This window comes from Moschus berezovskii, chromosome 8 (assembly GCF_049115385.1).
Source record: "Moschus berezovskii isolate FMDL1 chromosome 8, NW_MosBer_1.0, whole genome shotgun sequence".
NCBI classification, from domain to species: domain Eukaryota; kingdom Metazoa; phylum Chordata; class Mammalia; order Artiodactyla; family Moschidae; genus Moschus; species Moschus berezovskii.
This window is the reverse complement of record NC_142467.1, coordinates 20,714,923-20,738,816: the sequence shown is the minus strand read 5'-3', so window position 1 is coordinate 20,738,816 and position 23,894 is coordinate 20,714,923. Positions and strand designations below refer to the sequence as shown.

Sequence of the window (23,894 nt, the reverse complement as noted above, 5' to 3'; positions counted from 1 at the left end):
CCTGCTCCAGTGGGTCATGTTTTGTCAGAACTCTCTGCTATGACCCATCCATCTCGGGTGGCCCTTCACGGCATGGCTCATAGCTTCATTGAGTTACACAAGCCCCTTCATCATGACAAGGCAGCTGGGAAAGATTAATGGTAAAAGGAGAAGAAGGTATCAGAGGATAAGATGGCTGGACGGAATCATGGATGCAACAAACATGAACCTGGGCAAACTTTTGCAGATAGTGAAGGACAGGGAGGCCTGGGGTGATGCAGTCCATGGGTCACAGTCAGACACAACCGGGTGACTGAGCAACAACAAGGTTAAATAGGTGTCATTTAGTTTTTAGGTTCTAATATTCTTGCCCAGGGATTTGACATCTTCTTTATTTCAAGTTTTTCAAAATTGCGCTTCATACAGAAAATAACCTTGCATGACATTAAATTGAAATTTGCTAACATTTATAAAAAGCACCAACCATAGATTGAAATAAAATGTTCACTTTAATAGTTATCACACAAATGTTTAGTTACAGTTATCTGAAAATTATAAGAGAACAATTTGTGCATGTCACATTCATGTTACTATCCATATAAGAACAACTACACATAATCATTTATTCAACTACATCAGGATAACACACAAGGTTTTGTTTGCTCTAGACTTCTCAGTTAAAAGGAAACACCAAATAAGGAAACTGAATTTCCAAAAATTAAGTTATTAACAAAACAAATAATAAATATTATTTCTAAATGTCTTTTATTTTGACAACTTTGAATTATACTTACATACTATTATTTCTCTAAACCAAAAATTACAACAAGGGTCACTGTCAGGGTGAAAATACATATTTTTAAAGCTTTTTAAAAATACGCTAATAAGCTTTAACATGACTTGATTTATTCTTGGCACATGTGGCATTTTGAAAAGTAAAAATACACTTTGCCAATTTTACGTTATTGTGCAGGAATAAGAGACAGAGCACGGTTTGGGAGGCAGAGAGACCTGTGTTCACTTACCAGCTTTGTTCCCAAGTTGTGTTGTTGGGCTGGTCAATTACTTCTTGGCACTGGGGCCAGGATTAAATTAAATAATGCCTATTTTAAAATGCATAGCATGGGCACTAAATGAATGATACCGCCTTTCCCTAATTTACTCACATTGAAGCAAAAGCAAAATATCACAGTCGTATGTTCTGGTACAATTTGAAAAATCTAGGAAAAAAATGGGAAATTTAAAAATAAAATCAGTGTATTTTGAAAAATTGCACTTGTAAGAAACAACGAAAGCCTTCATCAGGTTTAAATATTTCCCAATAAAACTTAGTGCCTACTATACCCCGATTAAAAAAAAAAAGTCCTAAAATATGATAAAATGGTCAATGATTAAGGACTTTTGGTTTTCTTTTGTGCTATTGATATAAAAATAATGGCTATATTTAAGGCTCATTAAGTGATAGTTTGTAGTTGCCCTGAACCAAATCTGTAGTCTTGATGTTGCACTATTAAAACAGACCTACTGCCTTGAATGACTATTACAGAGAAATTCCCATGATATTCTTCATTTCAACAACCATGGCCTCCTTACTGATTTTAAGTAAGGGATCATTCGGTGATATGTGGCCATATAGCTTGTCTGTCTTAAGGATGATTCTTATATACATAATCACTTTTTCATGCTAAATGCTTGGTGCTTAGAAGATCTAAGACTCCTGAAAACTAAACTGTCACAAGGGAATAGCCTACTCTAGACAGCAACGCTTCCATCCCTATTCTTAGCACCGAAGATGCAGAAACAACCCTATTCTTATTTTCTATCCTCATCACCTAATAAATCATCTTTCCAAACCTGACTCAAAATCTCCTTCTCCAGGAAACTTTCCCTAACCAAATTTCACACTCCTCCATTTATATCCTTGACACTCATGTGTAATTTGTATAAACTTCAACCTGCATATACTTCTATTTACGTTTTGTCTGCTACTTCCAGCTAGGATACAGTCTCTGACTTTGTAAGATTCCACAGTGTTTAGCACAATGAATGCATGTATGTATGTGACTGTGTGCATGTATGTGGGGTGTGTATGTGTGTGCTGAATGAAAAAAAGACTAAGAACCTGAGTGGGGTGTAGGGTAGGAAAAGTTTCATAATTTTTCAGAAATCAAAATTGCTGGACCTTCCTAATACTAAAATTTCTGATTTCCAAAGCTATCTGAGTTTGGTTTGGGTATGCCAATAATAAAAAGGCAGTGAAAAAAATGTTTTAAAAAACCTTTATGAAATATTCCAAAAAGCTTTTTAATAAATTACTAAAAGCACCAAACCAAAACATCTTACTAAATAGTGGGATAATCTTTCCTATAATTTTATAAATGGAAATTTCTTTTCATTCAAGACAAAGAATACTGAACAGGAATAGGTGTTGTGAATCAGGATAAAAAAGGCAATTCATTCTAAGTCAGTATCTAACACACATTTGCAATTAATCTGAAAAGCCTTCTGTGGTACATATGTATGCTTTGTTAAGAAAAAGAATGGTTTATTTTAGGATGTTGTCTGGTACTATAAAATAAGATACATACACTGACGTTGCTATTTAACAAGGAAAATTTTGTTTATACGAGCTGTTACTATTAAAATAGGATATAATTTAAAAATTATTCTTAATGTGTATATTTTCAAGTTTGCCTGACAGTGTCCTTTTGAAAAATCTGACAATTTGTAGTTAGATTACAGACATTTGAATTTGGTTTCTACAATTGAAAATATTACACTTACATAATAACAAACAACAATATATTGTAGCTTTTTTACTGAAGCACTCTGCAATTAATATTTAAAGCTTTTCCATAAAATAAAATTCATTGTACTTTTTGTAAGTTAAATTACACAACACATAATGTACACTATAATTACATTAAGAACAAATAAAATGAAGCATAAAATTCTGTACCATAACAATGGATTGTTTTAGCTGTCATTCTAAATGTTAGCTTATTTGTTATGTTTTGAGTTTTTATCTTAAACCCAAGAAACTTTACTTTGAAATAATATACTAAAAATATCAAGTCTGGAATTTCAATGTAAAACTCTCTTATGCTCTTTTTTTCTGGATCATCTAGGAAATAAGAGAAATGAGACACTGATAATTCTATTTCTGCAAAATGCCTCCTTGTTTCCCCATATACCTCTATGTCATTTCTAGGGAAAATGATACAGAACATAGGCAAATCATAACTTTGGCAAATTATGAGCTCATTTAAGTGGTTTCTTATTTGGAAAAAAGAAAAACTAAGAAGTTCCTTTTTTGGCTTATTCATTCTCAATCTTTTTTTTTTTCTCTAATATATAACAGTACTATAAAAGCACTTCTTAAATGCTCACTGTTTAAACAACACAAAATGAACTGGAATAATTTATAGAATTAATCAAAGTAGATTCTAGGGTGAGGTCCTAGAATTTGTTACACGTAGGGCTAAACTTGCAAGAGATCGCATGGCAAAAGTAGAGACTTTATGGCATATCCCAGCTTTTGAAATATAGTTAGAAGCCAATCGAAAAAGCCTTTCAGCACCAAAGGTATTGAAGTGCCCAGGAAGTACTTTCTCTACCAAACCTCTGTCCACTAATTCGATCAGACGTTCACAGGTTCCAACATAGTCACTTATCCTGCTGTATGGGAGCCAATCAATCAGTGATCCATCGTACACGACGTCTCCACTGAAGAGAATCTTTCGGTCTTTGTCATGCAGGCAAATGCTGCCCCTAGAATGACCAGGCATGTGCATAACAGTGAGCTGTCTGTCACCAAGGTTGATCACATCCCCTGAAAATGAAAACAGAATTTACAGATAAACGTGCTACATATTTGACTTCAATCACTTAAAGAACAGCGGAACACAACAGTTTCAAAGATGCTGGGAAGATGATATTTATCTTACTTTTATTGTAAAAGCAGCCTAGTAATAAAAGATGATTTAAAATAAGTTGCCTGCATTTCATTTCGGTTGTTTATTAGACCAGTGTTTGTCAAAGTAAACAGTGCAACACAATTTCTGCTGGTTGTTATAATACATAAAAGAAAAGATTCAGTGGTCAAATAATTTGGAAAACTCTTCCTTGTTAATGGAAATTAAGCAGCTTTCTTTTCTGCAAGATATGCTAACGTACATTTAATATGCTAACGTACATTGTGGATACACACAAGTGAGGAGATATGGCTGCATAGTTTCACAAATTTCTTTGACCAAAAAATTCATTTTCAGAATATCCATTATACTAATATCCTGGTGACACAATTCAATAATGATGCTCTAGGGAAGGGTATGGCATTTTTGCCCTTTGTTTTATCACTCTGTGGAAATTAAGGTCTGAGGAGTCAGTACAAATGATGATGCTCTGGCTACTGCTATTGCTGTAAGAAACTGTTCTTAGTCTCGGACCCAGGAACTTCAAGTCTTCCACCAGAATCCACTAAATCGCTGCAGCCTAACTTCAGTTCAGTTCAGTTCAGTCGCTCAGTCATGTCCGACTCTCCGCGACCCCATGAATCACAGCATGCCAGGCCTCCCTGTCCATCACCATAACCTACAAACAGGGTAAAATCTCAAACTCCTCCCAGTTATTTGACAGTGGGGATGAAACTGAGCTATATGAATACAAAATTGCTCTTTCACTGGATTTAAATCAGTACAAACTTTCGTAAATCATAATAAATTAAAAGATTCATATTGCTATCTCTAGTGCAAACATATACATATACAGAAAAAATAAAAGAAATATAGCTAAAATTAATAGTGAAATTAAAATGGCATAATAATCAGGAATCATTAAATATAAAAGACAACAGAAGAAAAATAAAGGCATAAACAAGAACTGAGACATACAAAACAAATGACAAAATGGCAGACCTAAACACAACTGTGTCAGTAATTATATTAAATATGAAAGGGATAAACACTCTAATCAAAGGCAAAGATTGTCAGACTAGATTTAAAAAAGATATGGACTCAGTCTACAAGAGAGGAACTATAAAATCAAAGCCAAAAATAGGATTATAAGTCATACCTTATAAATATGAATGACACGAACTAGAGTGGTTATATTGTCAGACAAAATGGATTTTTATATAAAGAATATTACTAGAGAAAAGAGGTACATTTTATGAGGACAAAGTTAGGTCAATACCTAATGAAAAAAAGTCTAAATGTATATGTACCTTAAAAACTCACAAAATAAAAACTGAGAATTAAAATAAGAATAAACATTTGAACAATTGTGCTTAGATATTTGAATAGTTTGAATAATTCATAATAGAAGCAGATAGAAAATCAGTACGGATACAGAAGACTTGAACAACAGCATCAGCCAACTTGATCTAGCTGACATATATAAAATAATTCATGCCAAAAGAGCAAAGTCCACATTCCTTTCCATTGTACATGAAAGAGATGTTTTGTTTTATCTGCACACTGAAAACTACAGTAACACTTTAAAGAGAAATTAAAGAGAATGTGAGCAAATGGAGAAATATGCCATATCCATTGATTGGAAGACTTGAAACTGTTAAGATGGTAATTAAGTTCAGTTTTTCCTACAGCTGCACTGTCTAATATGTACTTTCTGATATAATACAAATGTTCTGTATCAACACTAGGCAATATGGTAGCCACTAGCTATATGTGGCTAGTGGCACGAGAAATAAAGTCTGGGAGTTGGTGATGGACAGGGAGGCCTGGTGTGCTGTGATTCATGGGGTCTCGGAGAGTCGGACACGACTGAGCGACTGAACTGAATTGAACTGAACTAAGAAACTAAATTTTTCATTTTAATCAATCTTAGCTAATTTAAATTTGCATTAGATAGCTACATTCAGAGAAGAACTATACAAAGAAAATCTTAATGAACCAGATAACCACGATGGTGTGATCACTCACTTGGAGCCAGACATCCTGGAATGCAAAGTCACGTGGGCCAGAGGAAGCATCACTACGAACAAAGCTAGTGGAGGTGATGGAATTCTAGCTGAGCTACTTCAAATCCTAAAAGATGATGCTGTGAAACTGCTGCACTCAAAATGCCAGTAAATTTGGAAAACTCAGCAGTGGGCATCAGATCAGATCAGATCAGTCGCTCAGTCGTGTCCGACTCTCCGCGACCCCATGAATCACAGCACGCCAGGCCTCCCTGTCCATCACCAACTCCCGGAGTACACTCAAACTCATGTCCACAGAGTCGGTGATGCCATCCAGCCATAGGACTGGAAAATATCAGTTTTCATTCCAATCCCAAAGAAAGGCAATGCCAAAGAATGCTCAAACTACCGCACAATTGCACTCGTCTCACATACTAGCAAAATTATGCTCAAAATTCTCTAAGTCAGGCTTCAACAGTACGTGAATTAAGAAATTCCAGATGTTCAAGCTGGATTTAGAAGAGGTAGAGGAACCAGAGATAAAATTGCCAACATCCGCTTGATCACTGAAAAAGCAAGAGAGTTCCAGAAAAACATCTACTTCTGTTTATTGAATACACCAAAGCCTTTGACTGTGTGGATCACAACAAACTGTGGAAAATTCTTCAAGAGATGGGTATACCGGACCACCTTACCTGCCTCCTGGGAAAGTTGTATGCAGGTCAAGAAGCAACAGTTAGAACCGGACATGGAACAACAGACTGGTTCCAAGTTGGGAAAGGAGTACATCAAGGCTGTATATTGTCACCCTGCTTATTTAACTTATATGCAGAACACATCATGCAGAATTCCAGGTTGGATGAAGTACAACCTGGAATCAAGATTTCAGGGAGAAATATCAATAACCTCAGATATGCAGATGACACCACCCTTTTGGCAGAAAGCGAAGAAGAACTAAAGAGCCTCTTGATGAAACTGAAAGAGGAGAGTGAAAAAGTTGGCTTAAAACTCAACATTCAGAAAACTAAGATCATGGCATCTGGTCGCATCATTTCATGGCAAATAGATGGGTAAACAATAGAAATGGTGAGAGACTTTTATTTTTTGGGGCTCCAAAATCACTGCAGATGGTGACTGCAGCCATGAAATTAAAAGGTGCTTGCTCCTTGGAAGAAAAGCTATGACCAACCTAGACAGCACATTAAAAAGCAGAGACATTACTTTGCCAACAAAGATGTGTCTAGTCAAAGCTATGGTTTTTCCAGTAGTCATGCATGGATGTAAGAGTTGGACTGTAAAGAAAGCTGAGCGCCAAAGAATTGATGCTTTTGAACGTGGTGTTGGAGAAGATTCTTGAGAGTTCCTTGGACTGCAAGGAGATCAAACCAGTCAATCCTGAAGGAAATTAGTCATGAATATTCATTGGAAGGGCTGATATTGAAGCTGCCAAGAATGGACTAATTGGAAAAGATCCTGATGCTGAGAAAGACTGAAGGGAGGAGAAGGGGATGACAGAGGATAAGATGGTTGGATGGCATCACTGACTCAATGAACATGAGTTTAAGTGAGCTCCGGGAGTTGGTGATGGACAGGGAGGCCTGGCGTGCTGCAGTTGTGGGGTCGCAGAGTCTCAGAACTGACTGAGCGACCGAATTGAACTGAGCTCCATGTGGCTAGTGACCACTGTAATGGTTAGTGTAGATCTGTAGATTCAAGAATCTCAATCAAAACCTTGACATGCTTTTTCATACAAACAAAATCTGGCTCTAAAATTTATATGAAATGCAAATGACCTGGAATAGCCAAAGCTGAAAGACTTAATCTAATATCAAGAATTAGAATGAAGTTTAATCAGAAGAGTGTTGTGCTGCCTATACAACAGACATAATCGATGAGAGAGACTAGAGTCCAGAAGAAAACATTCACACATATGGTCAGTGGAGTTTTGACAAGGTATCAACAAAGATAATCACTGGGTAAAAGACAGTCTCTTCAGCTAATTGGCCTGGAATACTTTGGAAATCTATATGCAAATAAACAATAAAGCACCTCATAACCTTTCACAATCTTTGCATGAAATGTTCCCTTGGTATCTCTAATTTTCTTGATGAGATCACTAGTCTTTCCTATTCTATTATTTTCCTCTGTTGTGTGCATTGATCACTGAGGAAGGCTTTCTTATCTCTCCTTGCTATTCTTTGGAACTCTGCATTCAAATGGGTATATCTTTCCTTTTCGCCTTTGCCTTTCACTTCTCTTCTTTTCTCAGCTATTTGTAAGGCCTTCTCAGACAACCATTTTGCCTTTATGCATTTATTTTTCTTGGGGATGGTCTTGATCATCTTGTGGTGTTGGAGAAGTCTCTTGAGAGTCCCTTGGACGGCAAGGAGATCCAACCAGTCAATCCTAAAGAAAATCAGTTCTGAATATTCATTGGAAGGACTGATGCTGAAGCTGAAACTCCAATACTTTGGCCACCTGATGTAAAGAACTAACTCACTGGAAAAGACCCTGATGCTAGGAAAGATTGAAGGCGGGAGAAGGGGATGACAGAGAATGAGATGGTTGGATGGCATCACCAACTCGATGGACATGAGTTTCAGTAAGTTCTTGGAGTTGGTGATGGACAGGGAAGCCTGGTGTGCTGCAGTCCACGGTGTCACAGAGTCAGACATGACTGAGCAACTGAACTGAATTGAACCTTTCACAACAGTAACAAAAATTAACTCAAAATGCATCATAATCCGAAATGTGAGAGCTTCCAAAAAAAAAAGAAGAAAATCTTTGTGATTTTGGGCTTGTCATTGAGCTCTTAGAATAACACAAAAAGCATAAAACATAAGGAAAAATAAGTAATTGGACTTAATCCAAGTTAAAAACTTTCTTGCTTAAAAAGATACCGTTAAGGACTTCCCTGGTTGTGCAATGGATAAGAATCTGCCTGCCAAGGAAGGGAAGAGAAGTGTTAGTAGCTCAGTCTTGTCCAGCTCTTTGTGATCCCATGGACTGTAGCCTGCCAGCCTCCTCTGTCCATGGGATTCTCCAGGCAAGGATACTGGAGTAGGTAGCCTTTCCCTTCTACAGGGGATCTTCTCAACTCAGGGACTGAACCTGGGACTCCTGTATTGCAGGCGGATTGTCGACCATCTGAGTAATTCAACTCCTGGTCTGGGAAGATGTCACAGTTTGCAGAGCAACTAAGCCCGTGCACAAAAACTACTTCAGGGCCGGCTAGCCGCAACTACTGAGCCTGTGTGCCAAAACTGTGGAAGTCCATGGGGCCTAGAGCCACAGACCGCAACAACTGAAGCCTGCTTATCTACACAGGCTTGGGCTCCACAACAGAGAGTGGCCTCCTCATCGCAGAAAGCTCACGCACAGCAATGAGGGCCTGCTGCTGCTGCTGCTAAGTCACTTCAGTCGTGTCCAACTCTGTGTGACCCCATAGACGGAAGCCCACCAGGCTCCCACTTCCCTGGGATTCTCCAGGCAAGAACACTGGAGTGGGTTGCCATTTCCTTCTCCAATGTGTGAAAGTGAAAAGTGAAAGTGAAGTCGCTCAGTCGTGTCCGACTCTTAGCGACCCCACGGACTACAGCCAACCAGGCTCCTCCATCCATGGGATTTTCTAGGCAAGAGTACTGGAGTGGCTTGCCATTGCCTTCTTCAATGAGGGCCTAGTGCAACCAAAAACACAAAGACAAAAAATTTGCTTACTTAAAAAAAAGAGGATGCTATTAAAAAAATGAAAAGACAGGACATACACTGGGAGTTATGACCAACCTAGATAGTGTATTAAAAAGCAGAGACATTACTTTGCCAACCAAGGTCTGTCTAGTCAAGGCTATGGTTTTTCCAGGGGTCATGTATGGATGTGAGAGTTGGACTGTGAAGAAAGCTGAGCACCGAAGAACTGATGCTTTTGAACTGTGGTGCTGGAGAAGACTCTTGAGAGTCCCTTGGACTGCAAGGAGATCCAACCAGTCCATTCTAAAGGATATCAGTCCTGGGTGTTCATTGGAAGGACTGATGCTAAAGCTGAAACTCTAATACTTTGGCCACCTCATGCGATGAGTTGACTCACTGGAAAAGACTCTGATGCTGGGAGGGATTGGGGGCAGGAGGAGAAGGGGACGACAGAGAATGAGATGGCTAGATGGCATCACTGACTCGATGGACATGAGTTTGAGTGAACTCCGGGAGTTGGTGATGGACAGGGAGGCCTGGCATGCTGTGATTCATGGGGTCACAAAGAGTTGGACACAACTAAGCGACTGAAGTGAAGTGAAACACTTGCAAAATGTATATCTGATAAAGGACTTGAATTAAGAATATATAAAGAACTCTTACAGCTCAATTAGGAGAAAAGAAAATTTCAATTTTTAAATAAGAGAAAAGATTTTGATAAGATCTTTCGACAAAGAAGATATCTGAATAGCAAATAAGTGCCTGAAAAGATGCTCAACATAATCAGTCATTCAGTTCAGTTCAGTCGTTCAGTCGTGTCCGACTCTTTGCGACCCCATGGATCACAGCATGTCAGGCCTCCCTGTCCATCGTCATTCAGTTCAGTTCAGTTCAGTCACTCAGTCGTGTCTGACATCGTCATTAGGGAAATGCAAATTAAAACCTCAATGAAATACCACTACATACTCACTAGAATGCCTAAAATCAAAAGGACTGACAAAATCAAGTGCTGACAGAGATGTGGAGAAACTGCAACTTATACACTGCACTTGGGAATGTAAAATGGCATAGCACTTCGGAAAACAGTTTGGCACCTTCTTAAACATTTAACATACATTTACCATGTGTGTGTGTGCTGTATGCCACATTCACCACACAACCCAGAAATTCATTTCTAGCTATCTACCTAGGAAATAAAAGCATGCATCAACATAAAAACCTACATGTAAACTTTCATGCTGCATTATTCATAACAATTCCAAACTAGAAAGTTCAAATTTCCCTCAACAGGTGAATATCTAAAATGTGTTATATTGATAAGTGAGTAGTTTCTCAGCAACAGAAAGGAATTATTAATAGATAAAACAACATGGATGAATCTCCAAAAACAGCATGCCAAGTGAAAGAAGACACAAAAGATTGCATGTGATTATGTTTTGTAGAAAGTTTTCAGAAAAAGAAAACTATAATGCACACACAGGTCAGTGGGGCCTGGGTGGGATCAGAGGTTGCTCTGGTTTTGTCTCGAATCCCAGTAATTATTAGTACAGTAATGGAATTAGGTACTCTCAAATTTCCCCACATTCCAGTCATAAGGGGTCAAAGTCCTTCTCAGGATAATTGTTTCAGATTTAAGGTGCTTCTGTGATTCATGGGGTCACAAAGAGTCAGACACGACTGAGTGACTGAACTGAACTGAACTGAACTGGGGATCAAAAACCACTGCCATTTCCTGTATGATTGATAAGTAAGGTAAAGGATATTATAGCTAACTTAACTTAATAATAGAACTGTTGCAGACAGACTGTTTATAAGTGTACAGCAAGAAGAAGAATGAGGGAAGTTTGATGCTAAAAATGAAGCTGTAGAGAATTACCAATGGAGGGATAGGGTCTTATGGGTTTTTGATATTCAAGGCCAAGTGGTATTCAAAATACTTAGCAGTAGATAAGACGTAAGCTCCCACCTATCAAAATGGACACCAACTGTAAACAATTGATAAGGCCACAGTGATGGAATATTATTAATATTAGGTCTGCCATTACCATATGACTTTATAAATACCTCCCCTATGCTTATAATGCTAACACATATAATTTCATCAAGATCTCTCTTACAAGAACCAAAATTGTCTATGAAATGTATAAATATCATACATAAATTTATGTAAAAAAAAATATATATATATATCACATACTAACCTTCCAAGCCTTCACCCTAACCCAGTTGTCACCACATTCCAACCACACTAGACTTTTCTTAGCTTCTCAAACATCCTTTCCCATCTTGGCATTCCCCATTTTTAATTTTTATTTCACTTTTAAATAAAGAAGTAAATTACATATTTCAAATAAAACATTTCAGGAGGGCTTAAAATGCAAGAAAACATTCTTTGCCCCATTCTGGCTCTATCTCTAATCCTGCTCCCAATAGACAACCACTGTTAACAATTTTAGCAACTTCTTCTGGTAGTTGCCTCTACTAGATATGTTGCTGTTTGTTGTTCAATCTCTCAGTCATATCCAACTCTTTGCGACCCCATGGACTGCAGCACGCAGGCTTCCCTGTCCTTCACTTTCTCCCAGAGTTTGCTCAAATTCATGTCCATTGAGTCAGTGATGCATCCAACCATCTCGTCCTCTGTCGTCCGCTTCTCCTCCTGCCTTCATTCTTTCCCAGCATCAGGGTCTTTTCCCATGTGTTGGCTCTTCGCATCAGGTGGTCAAAGTATTGGAGCCAAAGTATTATTTACAGATGACTGCTGCTGCTGCTGCTGCTAAGTCACTTCAGTCGTGTCCGACTCTGTGCGACCCCATAGACGGAAGCCCACCAGGCTCCCCCGTCCCTGGGATTCTCCAGGCAAGAACACCGGAGTGGGTTGCCATTTCCTTCTCCAATGTGTGAAAGTGAAAAGTGAAAGTGAAGTCGCTCAGTCGTGTCCCACCCTCAGCGACCCCACGGACTACAGCCAACCAGGCTCTTCCATCCATGGGATTTTCTAGGCAATAGTACTGGAGTGGCTTGCCATTGCCTTCTCCGTTACAGATGACTACTAGGTCTAAAGGAGATCAATCCTGGGTGTTCATTGGAAGGACTGATGCTAAAGCTGAAACTCCAATACTTTGGCCACCTCATGCAAAGAGTTGACTCACTGGAAAAGACTCTGATGCTGGGAGGGATTGGGGGCGGGAGGAGACGGGGATGACAGAGAATGAGATGGCTGAATGGCATCACCGACTCGATGGACATGAGTTTGAGTGAACTCCGGGAGTTGATGATGGACAGGGAGGCCCGGTGTGCTGTGATTCATGGGGTCGCAGAGAGTCGGACACAACTGAGCAACTGAACTGAACTGAACTAAACTGAACTAGGTATAATCATCTGTAAATAATGTTCATATCTCATACTCTACTGATTTAATTCATGTATTATCATTTCTTGGTTTTCAGTTTTAGATGTTATCCACTGACTTCCACTATGAAACATAAAGATTTTTAGTAGCTCTTTTTACTCCTGTCTACCACCATCACCACACATGTATACATTTCTCATCCTCCCACCCCTCAAAAGAATGATGATTCAACTGCTTAGATGTGGAATCCTCTATGCCTGGGGTTCTATCATTGTCAGTGTCATCCTTTGCCATCATCCTGAGGTTTCAACTTTGTCTTGAATTCGATCTTCTATTTCCTATATTCCATGTTTTCCTGTTGGTTTATTCCCTTATTTTGAAGGGAGTAAGAAGGATAAAGATATATCTTAAAAAGTGAAGTTTCTCAGTCATGTCTGACTCTTTGCAACCCTATGGACTGTAGTCCCCCCAGGCTCCTGCGTCCATGGGATTTTCCAGGCAATAATACTGGAGTGGGTTGCTATTTCCTTCTCCAGGGAATCTTCCCAAATCAGGGACTGAACTCGGGTCTCCTGCATTGCAGGCAGACTCTTTACTCTCTGAGCCACCAGGGACTATAAGATGTAGCTTTCTAAGTAACAGCATGTGGGAAATAATTTTTTGAAAGCTTGACTGATATTGGAATGGATGTCAGAATTCTAAGTTGGAAATTGGTTTTATTCAAATAAGTCACAGCTCTTCTTTTCTAGCTCTAAAGCCATTATGACTGGTATCCCTTCCGTTCCGTCGCTCAGTCGTGTCCGACTCTATGCGACCCCGTGGACTGTAGCCTACCAGGCTTCTCCGTCCATGAGATTCTCCAGGCAAGAATACTGGAGTGGGTTACCGTTTGCTTCTCCAGGGGGGATCTTCCCGACCCAGTGATCGAACCCGGGTCTCCCGCATTGGAGGCAGATGCTTTAACCTCTGAGCCACCATAGATGACCTTTTTTGTTTAAATTTGGAAGTCTGTAGACTCTTCTTTCGGAGAAGGCAATGGCAAGCCACTCCAGTACTCTTGCCTAGAAAATCCCATGGATGGATTGGAGAAGGAAATGGCAACCCCCTCCAATGTTCTTGCCTGGAGAATCCCAGGGATGGAGGAGCCTGGTGGGCTTCCGTCTATGGGGTCACACAGAGTCGGACATGACTGAAGTGACTTAGCAGCAGCAGCATCTTCTTTGATCCCAGCATTCTGAAATTTTATAATAATGTGCCATGGGTTGATATGTTTTCACCTATGGGCTCTTTCAGTCTGGAAAAATACATCACTTAATCATGGGATATTTTCTCTACTATTCTTTTTCTCTACTTTCTCTATTTGCTCTATCTGTGCTCTTATTATTCTAATGTCAGATTTTTCACACTGGTTCTTTACTAGTTTTCTCCTAGTTTTTCATTTTGCCTATCTGCTCCTTTTCTAAGTTTTCAACTTCATCTTCCATACCTTGGACTAAATAATTTCTGGCATTTTAAATTCCAAGGGTTCTTTTAGGAGTGTGAATATGGTTCTGCCTGTTGCTTATTTTTATGGCATCCTATTGTCTCTCAGGTATCTTGAATGCAGTAGTTTCTGTTACCCCCTGACGATATTAATGATTGTCTTCTCAAGTCGCTTTATGTTCTTTTAGTATTTTACTTCGTGTGAGACTTTTTTTCATAATGCTTGAATGCCTGTTTAAGAGTTGGAGGACAGTGAAAATGCTATTTGAAGCACATGCATGGCACCTGGTGATGCAGAGTTCATTGTAGAAAGTTTAAGCCAAGAATTACCTCGGAATCAGCACCTTAATCTTTACCCCAGGGCTGGGCAGATTTCCAGACAAGATTCTTCCAATTTCCTACCTGGAGGTATGGGGGCTAAAGGCCTGGCTCTCATTCTTCTGGGAAACTAGTAAAGAACATATATATTATCTATTATTTTCCTGTATTTTTATATACATTCATATACACTTATCCCTATTTTCCATCTGAAGCCTTGAGCTCATTAGTACTCGGCATCCCTCAATCAGGAAACCCTTTTGCTTCATTCTCCCCAGAGAACCAACTAACTCTGGGGAGAGGAGCATTCACTTAGGGAGAAGAATTCCAGAGTTCTAACAGCTTCTTAAGTGGCTTTCCATCAATTCCACTTATTTTAGTTTTCTCCTTTTGCCCCTGCTAAGGTGCTAATTCTTGAGCCTATTAATCTCCTTCAGAACAAAGTGGACTGGCTCTCAATTTTCTATTGCTGGCATAGGATAAAACTGCTAACTCAGTCACTACAGGATTGGCAAGATCCCCTGGAGAAGGAAATGGCAACCTGCTCCAGTATTCCTGCCTGGGAAATCCCACGGACAGAGGACCCTGGCAGGCTACAGTCCATGGAGTCGCAAAGAGTTGGACACGACTTTGCAACTAAACAACAACAACAATGCAAAACAGAACCTCGGTCAATGTGGAGTTATACATAAAACAGACAAACCATGGTCCGTTTGCTGCAATCTTAGTGAGATTTTGAGGGGGAGTCAAATTAAATGTGTTTGTTTTCAACCTGCTGCCTCTCTGGAATCTTTTTTGTTTTTAATCTCCCCAAATGATCTAAGTTTACCTAAAACAACTGTTGTACTATCTTGATGACTCTGGGAAAATCATTTAAACATGTATAACAGGAGCCAAAATGCCTGCCTGTTGTGAAAAACAGACAGAATGACGTGTGCCCATTCAGGAAGAACGTGCTGCAGCTATCTAGGGTTTATTGCTATCTTCTTATAGGAAGATATGGTTTCACTATTAGCGGGGTGAGTAGCTTTTTTCATCAAAAATGGTGCAGTGGATGATGACCTCACCTTGTTCTCCTCATCCCTCATACACAAGTCAGCTTTTGGGTTAGTGCCACAGTCACAGACCCATGCTTCTCCATGACAGGTGATCACTAATACACTAAATGAAACGCAGGAAGCTAATCAATCCAGCCTCCTTGTTTTCTAACTGAAACCATGAAGACTATGCTGTTCGGTATGTGCTCTTCACATGTGTGTGTAACTGTATATGAGGTGTTTATTTTGTATATGATTTTTTATATAAATATTTTATATCTCCTTCCAGGCATCTGGATTATGATAATATTAAGTTAGCAGGCCACACCATTCAGAAAAGACAGGAAATTAATATTCCTGAGAGAAGAGGATATTGGATTCTACTTGAGAGGGTGAGACATCCAGCTCCTAATGAAAAACAACTTTTAACACAGTAGTATCACCTTCCAAGTGTTTAGTAAATATTAAGCTTTCTTTTCACACTTTTAAAGGCTTAAAGAACCACATAGGTAGGTTGCATGTCCCCTGCAACTCCAAAAGTCTATAATTCTAGCAATGACTGGGATTTAAGAAATCTGATTGCTAGTCCAGGCTCTTTCCCTAACAGGCTATGTGATTTCAGGCATAATATTCAAGCCTGTGTGAACTCTTCATCTATAAAACAATATTTCTTATCATTCTTTCATCATTGATTTCCTGACACAGGAGCCAAAGTAAATAAATCAAAAGTCATTTATTCTTTTAAACAACTTAAACATACTTTAAATACTGATGCAAAGCTTTTCTTTTTTTGGGGGGGGGGATCTGAGTTAATTTAATCTGAATACCCATAAATTGCATGGAAATCCTACTTCTAAAAGTATACAGTCTTTGGGACTCTCTGGGAGAGGGTGAGGGTGGGATGGTTTGGGAGAATGGCCTTGAAACATGTATATTATCATATGTGAAACGAATCGCCAGTTCAGGGTCGATGCATGTTACAGGATGCTCCGGGCTGGTATGCGGGGATGACCCAGAGGGAGGATAAGGGGAGGAGGGAGGTGGGAGGGGGGTTCGGGAGGGGGAACTCATGTACACCTGGGGCGGATTCATGTCAATGTATGGCAAAACTAACCAATATAATATTGTAAAATAATTAGCCTCCAATAAAAATAAAAATTAAAAAAATAAATAAAAGTATTAATTTCAAAGAAATATAGTAATTAAAAGCACATTTAATGTAAATTTAAATTTAGTTTTCTTTCACCTCAAAGTGTCAGGTAAATGTAAGGCTCCCATCTAAACCACTTTTTTTTAATCTTCAGATTAAAAATTTTAATGAACAGACTTTTTTAAGTGGTGTGTAAGGTACAGAATCTTGCTATTTTTTATACCTCAAGTGATCAAGATCTCATCTGTAACAGAAACTCATTTTCGTAAAGTACTTCATTATTTGTCATACCGGTTGGTCATACAGTGAGCCTTACTGTATTGCAGCAACTGGATTTTTTTTTTGCCTCAGAACAGTTCAATAAATTAAACTGGCAATTAAAATAGTTTCAAGATAGAAGGGAAAGGGGGTTTCATATCCTATTCAGAATTATCATAAAAAATTATTTTGGGGGTAGGACTGACGTGTGATCTACATGCTTTATTCTATCGTGCCTGGGTTGGAATCCTAGCTTTTGTCTCTATCTTGCTCTGTGGCCCCTAGGCAAGCCAATTAATTGAAGCCATTTAAGTAGCCTCACTTCAAACGTGTTGGGAGGATTAAACGGTATCAACAGTAGCACTGTAAAAAGAACAAAGAAATTAATACACAAATATCACTGCTGTGACCAACTGGCTCAATCACTGGGCTCAATCATTTAAGTGCCTGTGTGGGGTTGGAAGGGTTGGAACCCTACAGTATTTTATTCCATTAATTTCTTTCTGAATCCCATTCTGTTTTTCGCAGAGCCAAAGAGGCCCAAGGTTATCTATGCATTAGTCCACATACTTCACGATTATGGGAACAGCCTCCTTATTCATCTTTCTCGGGCCTGGTTTTCAGCCAGAACAGAGAGCTGTCATAACGTAACGTGAAGACTCAGGCACATTCTACTTCGTATGTTCACTATCAAGCTTTTTCTCTTGTGAGGCAGCATCAGGAGCAGAAATCTATCTGGAAGCTAAAGATGCGTGAGCAGATTAGAATCACTGCTCTGCAATGGCTTTCTAAGCCTACAGGTGGGCACTGAGCCGATGGAGTCAGCAGTTCTCAAAAAGCACAGAGCCAACGACACGCACTCTCTCCATGAAGCGTCATTCCTTAGACGTCTTTTCGCTAGAAAAGTGCCTGCAAACGATGGACATGTCTGCGGGGAAAAGAATGGGAATCCTAGTGGCCAGTGTCTGGTGGCGTTACTGCACACCGTAGACCTTCCACAGGAAACTGACTAGGGGGTGGGGCTGGCTTTCAGTCGGTACCCGGCGTCAGAGCTGGTCTCGGGTGGGAACGGTTGCGATGGCCTTCCAGCGACTCGATGGTGGAGTGAGTGGGCTTTTTGGCCCCTCGGGGTGGGGGGCGGGGGAAGGGAGAAACTGAAGCAAGTGTTTCCGCGATGTGACAAAACAAACGAACCCCCCACCCCACCCCCGCAATCTCACAGCCGAGCAGGTCTGCATCAAGCATCCCTCGGCACCGTCTCTCCCCCGACCCCTTCCCTTAAATGAGACAGCAAGCGCCCGAGAAGGGGGTTGGGGTGCGCATTACCGTCCTGCAGGACGAGGGTGGGCTGCACCGCCTGCACTCGGAACTGCCTGGCCCTCCAGCCGGGGCTCGGCGCCCGCACCACCTCGCTGTCGGACAGCCAGGTCACGGTCTCGAAGTTGTCCCCGCGGGCCAGCGCCTCGGCCTCGGCGTGGTGCACCGCCACCCGGTCGAACTGGTAGAGGCCGCCCGAGTGGTCGAAGTGCACGTGGGTAGCCACGGCCAGCAGCGGCCGGCACGCCGCGTCGTCTCTGGCCGCGCGGTCCCGCAGGAGGCCGGAGGCGTACAGGTACTCGGGGAGGCTGCGCAGCCCCAGGCCAGTGTCGATCACCACGTCCTGCTCGGAGCCGCGCACCAGCCAGATGTTGGCGCGGTTGCCCGACTCGTAGAAGCGTTCCTGAATCCAGAAGATGCCGTCGCCCAGGGACTTGTGGGCGTACCACTCGAGCGCCGACATGCTGCGCGGGGTCTGGCGGCCCAAGCCGAGCGGGGGTGTGGGCGCGCGCGCGCGTGTGGCTGCGTGCCTTCCCGCGCGCGGCCCGGACTCGGGCGCGGCGGCGGTGCAGCGCCGTCTGCCCGCAGCCGGGGACGAGGCGCAGAGCCTGCAGCGGGCGGGCGGGGGATGCGGCTGCGGTGGGGGTGTGTCTGTGGAGAACCCGGCGAGGAGGAAGGACTCGGGGAGAGGCGCTGCCCCGCGCGTCCGCCCGCACCCTCACGCCGGGTCCGCGGAGAGCAGAAGCCGCTGTCCCCGCGCCGGGGCGCCGGAACAAGCGCAGCCGTGACTGGCCGCAGCACCAGGAACGTTATCGCACGCGCCAATGCAGTAGTCGGGAGATGCAGAAAGTGACACGCTTCCTAACTCAGGGGGGTCGGACCGCGGAGTCCTTAGAGCCAGGCTGGGGGGGTCCCAGTGCGAGGAAGCCAAGCCGCCCACCCGCCGCGCGCCGCGCCGCGCATTTCCAGCCGGCGCGGAAAGAGTCGGGCCAAGGCTTGCGGGAGGGCGGGGCTGGGCGACTACGGCGCCTGCCGAGGGCTAAAAAATCTCCGCGCCCGGAGGGCGGGGCCTCGCGCGGGAGTGGGCGGGGATAACTGGTGGCGATCCGAGCGCCGCCGGGAGGCCGCGTGGAGGGCGGAGCGCACCTTCTCCAGAGGTGGGACCGGCCCTGCAACGCCGGAACCTTCCGTCTGCACCCGTTGGTTGCCGGCCGGCACCTCAGCTGCACGCTTTCCCCGAGCCTCGAGACTTAGCGAGCAGGTAACTGAGGAGGCAGTCGAGCGCTTTGGAGGAGTTGGGGGTATGGGGGTGGGGGTAGTTAAAGGGGCACGTGGAGATTGATTAAAGCGCCTCTGGGTTGAGGGGCGTTGGAAGATTAAGCGTTTGGTTCCCCTTCTCCTAATCCCTTCACACTCTTAAAAAATCGTAGTTTCCACAGTTTACCTAGTCTACACTTCTTAGGACTGTTCGCGGTGAGTTAGAAGGGAATTTATGCTCTTACAGATGGTCAGTTTGCCATGCCGATGGTGCGATGGGCTCAAACGCGAGTCATTGCCGCAGACTTGCAGCTAAGGGCAGGATATTCAGTATTTTTCTTAACTGTTGGCACTTTATCCTGTATCCCAGGGAGGGATGTTGTTGATAAGGTTTTTCTTCTCTTCTAAAAGAATTATATATTCGTTTCCCTGCCTTCCCTTGTTTTTGGTGAGTTTGTCTGCTCTTGGAAGAGAGCAAAGAAAGTTGGTAGAGAAAGACTAAACTCGAGAGAGGTGGAAGCAGCCGCACCTTGAGAAGACAGGAAGGTGGATAATGACATGGGTGTGGCCCCACCAGCCGCAGAGATCACCCCCACTAATAACACCAGATTCCTCCTGTCCCCATCCCGCATCTTCTCGCTGTTGAAACACACATTTAGGCTTCAAAAATTCCCTTGAGAACTTGACTAACCTCCCTGCTCAGCCAGGAAAAATTACGAAGACTCATGAGACAGCATTATGAAAGATAATTATGAAAACACTTACTGTGGCAGCTACTAATAAGCCTTCATAGAGGGAGAGGTGTATTCTCCTCCCCTAGTTAAGTCTTGGATGAGGATGTAGCCTTTCTGAATATTTGCCTAACCTAGTTAGACTTTATCCAGACATTCAGTTCTGCAAGCTAAGTGATGTGTAAAAATACAGATTTTTTTTAAAGATCACAATCTGGGTTCTCAAGGAGTTTGAAGGAAGATGATATTTGCACACAAATGTTGGTAATATAAAGCAAATGAGATATGTCCCCAGAGGAAGTAAAAACTAGGTTCTATGGGAATATGCATGGAAGGAACTGTTTCGGAGTAGCAATTTGAGCTGGCCTTAAAAGACCACTGTTTGTTAGCATGATCTCAGCAGGGACATACGGACCTCTCTGTCATTTTATTTTTCCTCTAGTCAAAGGGAGGTGAATTGCAGTGATATCCTTACCAGGCTATGAGCTCAGCAATAATTCTCCCAATTTTTATTGGACTTTTGCCAGGCTCTGGTTAGTAATAGGACAGGAAAAGGTGAATGAGTCTTCAAAGAGGCCTTCACACTTACAGATCCTTCTGCTTGTACACTTTCCTCTATATATCCTTTCCTAGTTCTCAGCATGGCTTTTTCCTTCGCTGTGTCAGGTTTGTGTTCAAATATTGCAAGATACAGAACTTCTTTATCCAGTCTTTCTATAATAGCACCCATGTTTCCTGCTTTTTTTTTTTCATGGCACTGATCACTACCTGACACTTTCTATAAAGTACATTTTTTTTTCCATTTCTCATAATAGACTGTGAGCACTATGAAAACGGGGATTTTGTTTTGTTCACTATTATATTCCAATTATGTAGAAGATGGTCTGACACAGAGGGTACTTAATAAATACTTGAAGAGTGGATAATTGAAGAAATTACTGAGATAGACAAGAACTGACAATTACAACATGATTTTTAAAAGGGCAATAAAAGCAGTGTGCATGCTATGTCACTTCAGCCATGACAAACTCTGCAACCCTATGGACCATAAATCCTATGGACATAGGCTGCTCTGTCCATGGGATTCTCCAGGCAAGAATACTGGAGTGGGTTGCCATGCCCTCCTGCAGGGGATCTTCCCCGCCCAGGGGTCGAACCCGCATCTCTTATGTCTCCCTCATTGGCAGGCAGGTTCTTTACCATTGAGCTGCCAGGGAAGCCCTGAGTTTAAGGTACTGTCCAAATATTCTTTTGGTAGTAAGAAAATGGGATGAAAGTCAGAACAAAGGTTTGTGGTAGAGGTAATTGTATGGAGGATGTTATCAAACCCTGAGAGGGGATGCTTTTACCAAAGATAAGGAGCAGAACTATAGATTGAACCTTAAGGGAATCCATATTTAGGAAGTTTTAAGAAGAGAAGTAGACAAAACCTGGTCATTAGTTAGAAGAACCTGTGATCAGACTAAAGCCTGGAGAATAGGCATTTTCATAAGGATGGAGGCAATAAAGAGTGGTATGCCTTGGGTATACCAGTCCCATCACTTCATGGAAAACAGGTGGGGAAACAATGGAAACAGTGGCAGATTTTATTTTCTTGGGCTCCAAAATCACTGTGGACGGCGACTGCAGCCATGAAATTAAAAGACACTTGCTCCTTGGAAGGAAAACTATGATAAATCTAGGCAGCATATTAGAAAGCTGAGACATCACTTTGCCAACAAAAGTTCATATAGTTAAAGCTATAGTTTTTCCAGTAGTCATGTGCAGGTGTGAGAGCTGGACCATAAAGAAGGCTGAGCACCAAAGAATTGATGCTTTCAAACTAGTGCTGGAGAAGACTCTTGAGAGTCCCTTGGACACCAAGGAGATCGAACCAGTCAGTCCTAAAGGAAATCAACCCTGAATATTCACTGGAAGGGCTGATGCTGAAGCTTCAATACTTTGGCCACCTGATGTGAAGAGCTGACTCATTGGAAAAGACCCTGATGCTGGGAAAGATTGAAGGAAGAAGGAGAAGGGGACGACAGAGGATGAGATGGTTGGATGGCATCTCTGACTCAATGGACATGAGTTTGAGTGAACTCCAGGAGATGGTGAAGGACAAGGAAGCCTGGCGTGCTGCAGTGCATCTGGTCGCACAGAGTCAGACATGACTGAAGCGATTTAGCAGCAGCAGCAGCATAGCCATCTTCACCTCATTCCTCTGTCTTGAAACTCTTAGTCCCTCTACAGCACACCGCTCCAGTTTATTGTCCACAGAAAGACTGCACTTGTGTGAAAAAGTCAGTACTACACCTCTTCATTATTCTTTACCCCCTTACCATGATTTATTTTTCTTCAGAGCTATGTTGATTCCTATGGCTGCCACAAACTGGGTGACTTAAAAACAATAGCAGTTTATTCTCTCATTTTTAGAGCCAGAAATCTGAAATCAGGGTATTAGCGGAGTTTGCTCCCTCTGGAGGCTCTGAGGGAGAATGTTCAGTGCCTCTTTTCCAGCTTCTGGTAGTTCCTAGCACTCCTCGGTGTTTCTGGGTTGCTGCTATGGCACTCCAGTCTGTGCTCCCATCTTCATGTAGTGTTTCCCCTGTGTGTCTCTCTCTGTCAAAGCACCCCCGTTATAAGGACACCAGTCACTAGGAGAGGGCTCACCCTTATCTTGTGTGACAGTGAAAGTCACTCAGTTGTGTCTGACTCTTTGCAACCCCATGGACTATACAGTCCATGGAATTCTCCAGGCCAAAAAACTGGAGTGGGTAGCCTTTCCCTTCTCCAGGGAATCTCCCCAACACAGGGATCGAACTCAGGTCTCCTCCATTGCAGGTGGATTCTTTACCAGCTGAGCCACAAGGGAAGCCCAAGAATACTGGAGTGGGTAGCCCATTCCTTCTCCAGCGGATCTTCCCAACCCAGGAATTGAACCGGGGTCTCCTGCGTTGCAGGAGGATTCTTTACCGACTGAGCTATCAGGGAAGCTCAATCTCCTATGACCTCGTGTTAATTTGATTACATCTCCAAAGACTTTATTTACAAACAAGGAAAGTCATATTCACAGGTAAGGGGGTTGGGGGAGGACATAATTCAACCAACTACAGGAGCACATAATATTATGTTACATACGTATGGTTGATCACCCACCAAAATGTAAGCCCTGAAGGCAGAGACTTGGTTTTGTTCAGTGCTCTTTGAGTGCCTGGAATGCTCAATGTTAATTGGATGAAATTGGCCCACATGAAGTAGGGGTTGATTTGGATAAAGAGAAAATGGGGAAAGCCGGTTAAAAAAAAACCCAAAAAACTCTTCATTCAAGAAGCTTAGCAGGATGAAAAAGGAACACTGAAATGGCTTAATCAACCTGAAGGATTTCAAGGGATTCAAACAGTGAAGCTTAGGGCACAACTTGTCA

At 42.0% G+C, this 23,894-nt stretch overlaps 2 protein-coding genes across 4 annotated transcripts in view; one reads left to right on the top strand and one right to left on the bottom strand.

The window, feature by feature from the left end:
• Nucleotides 1-375: 375 nt before the first annotated feature.
• Nucleotides 376-19,105, bottom strand: MBLAC2 (metallo-beta-lactamase domain containing 2). The gene is made up of 2 exons (XM_055430629.2): nucleotides 18,510-19,105; nucleotides 376-3,811 (listed from the first exon to the last, which is right to left on the bottom strand). Exons 1-2 carry the CDS (start codon nucleotides 18,961-18,963, stop codon nucleotides 3,426-3,428), a joined length of 840 nt encoding a protein of 279 aa, XP_055286604.1. The 5' UTR covers nucleotides 18,964-19,105; the 3' UTR covers nucleotides 376-3,425.
• Nucleotides 19,106-19,603: 498 nt separating this feature from the next.
• Nucleotides 19,604-23,894, top strand: part of POLR3G (RNA polymerase III subunit G) — a 39,896-nt gene continuing 35,605 nt past the window's right edge. For 2 of the 3 annotated variants that reach the window (XM_055429703.2, XM_055429701.2), the window contains exons 1-2: nucleotides 19,604-19,761; nucleotides 23,312-23,543. The gene's annotated coding sequence lies outside the window, so the exon portion shown is untranslated. The remainder of the gene's footprint in view (nucleotides 19,762-23,311; nucleotides 23,544-23,894) is intronic. The other variant, XM_055429702.2, reaches the window with a different exon arrangement.

Excerpts from the sequence above, each read along its gene's own strand:
- MBLAC2 (XM_055430629.2), bottom strand. The coding sequence starts at position 18,963 with ATGTCGGCGCTCGAGTGGTACGCCCACAAGTCCCTGGGCGACGGCATC. Across the intron at positions 3,812-18,509 it reads CACCCTCGTCCTGCAGGACG|GGGATGTGATCAACCTTGGT; the intron begins GTAATGCGCACC and ends TTTCATTTTCAG.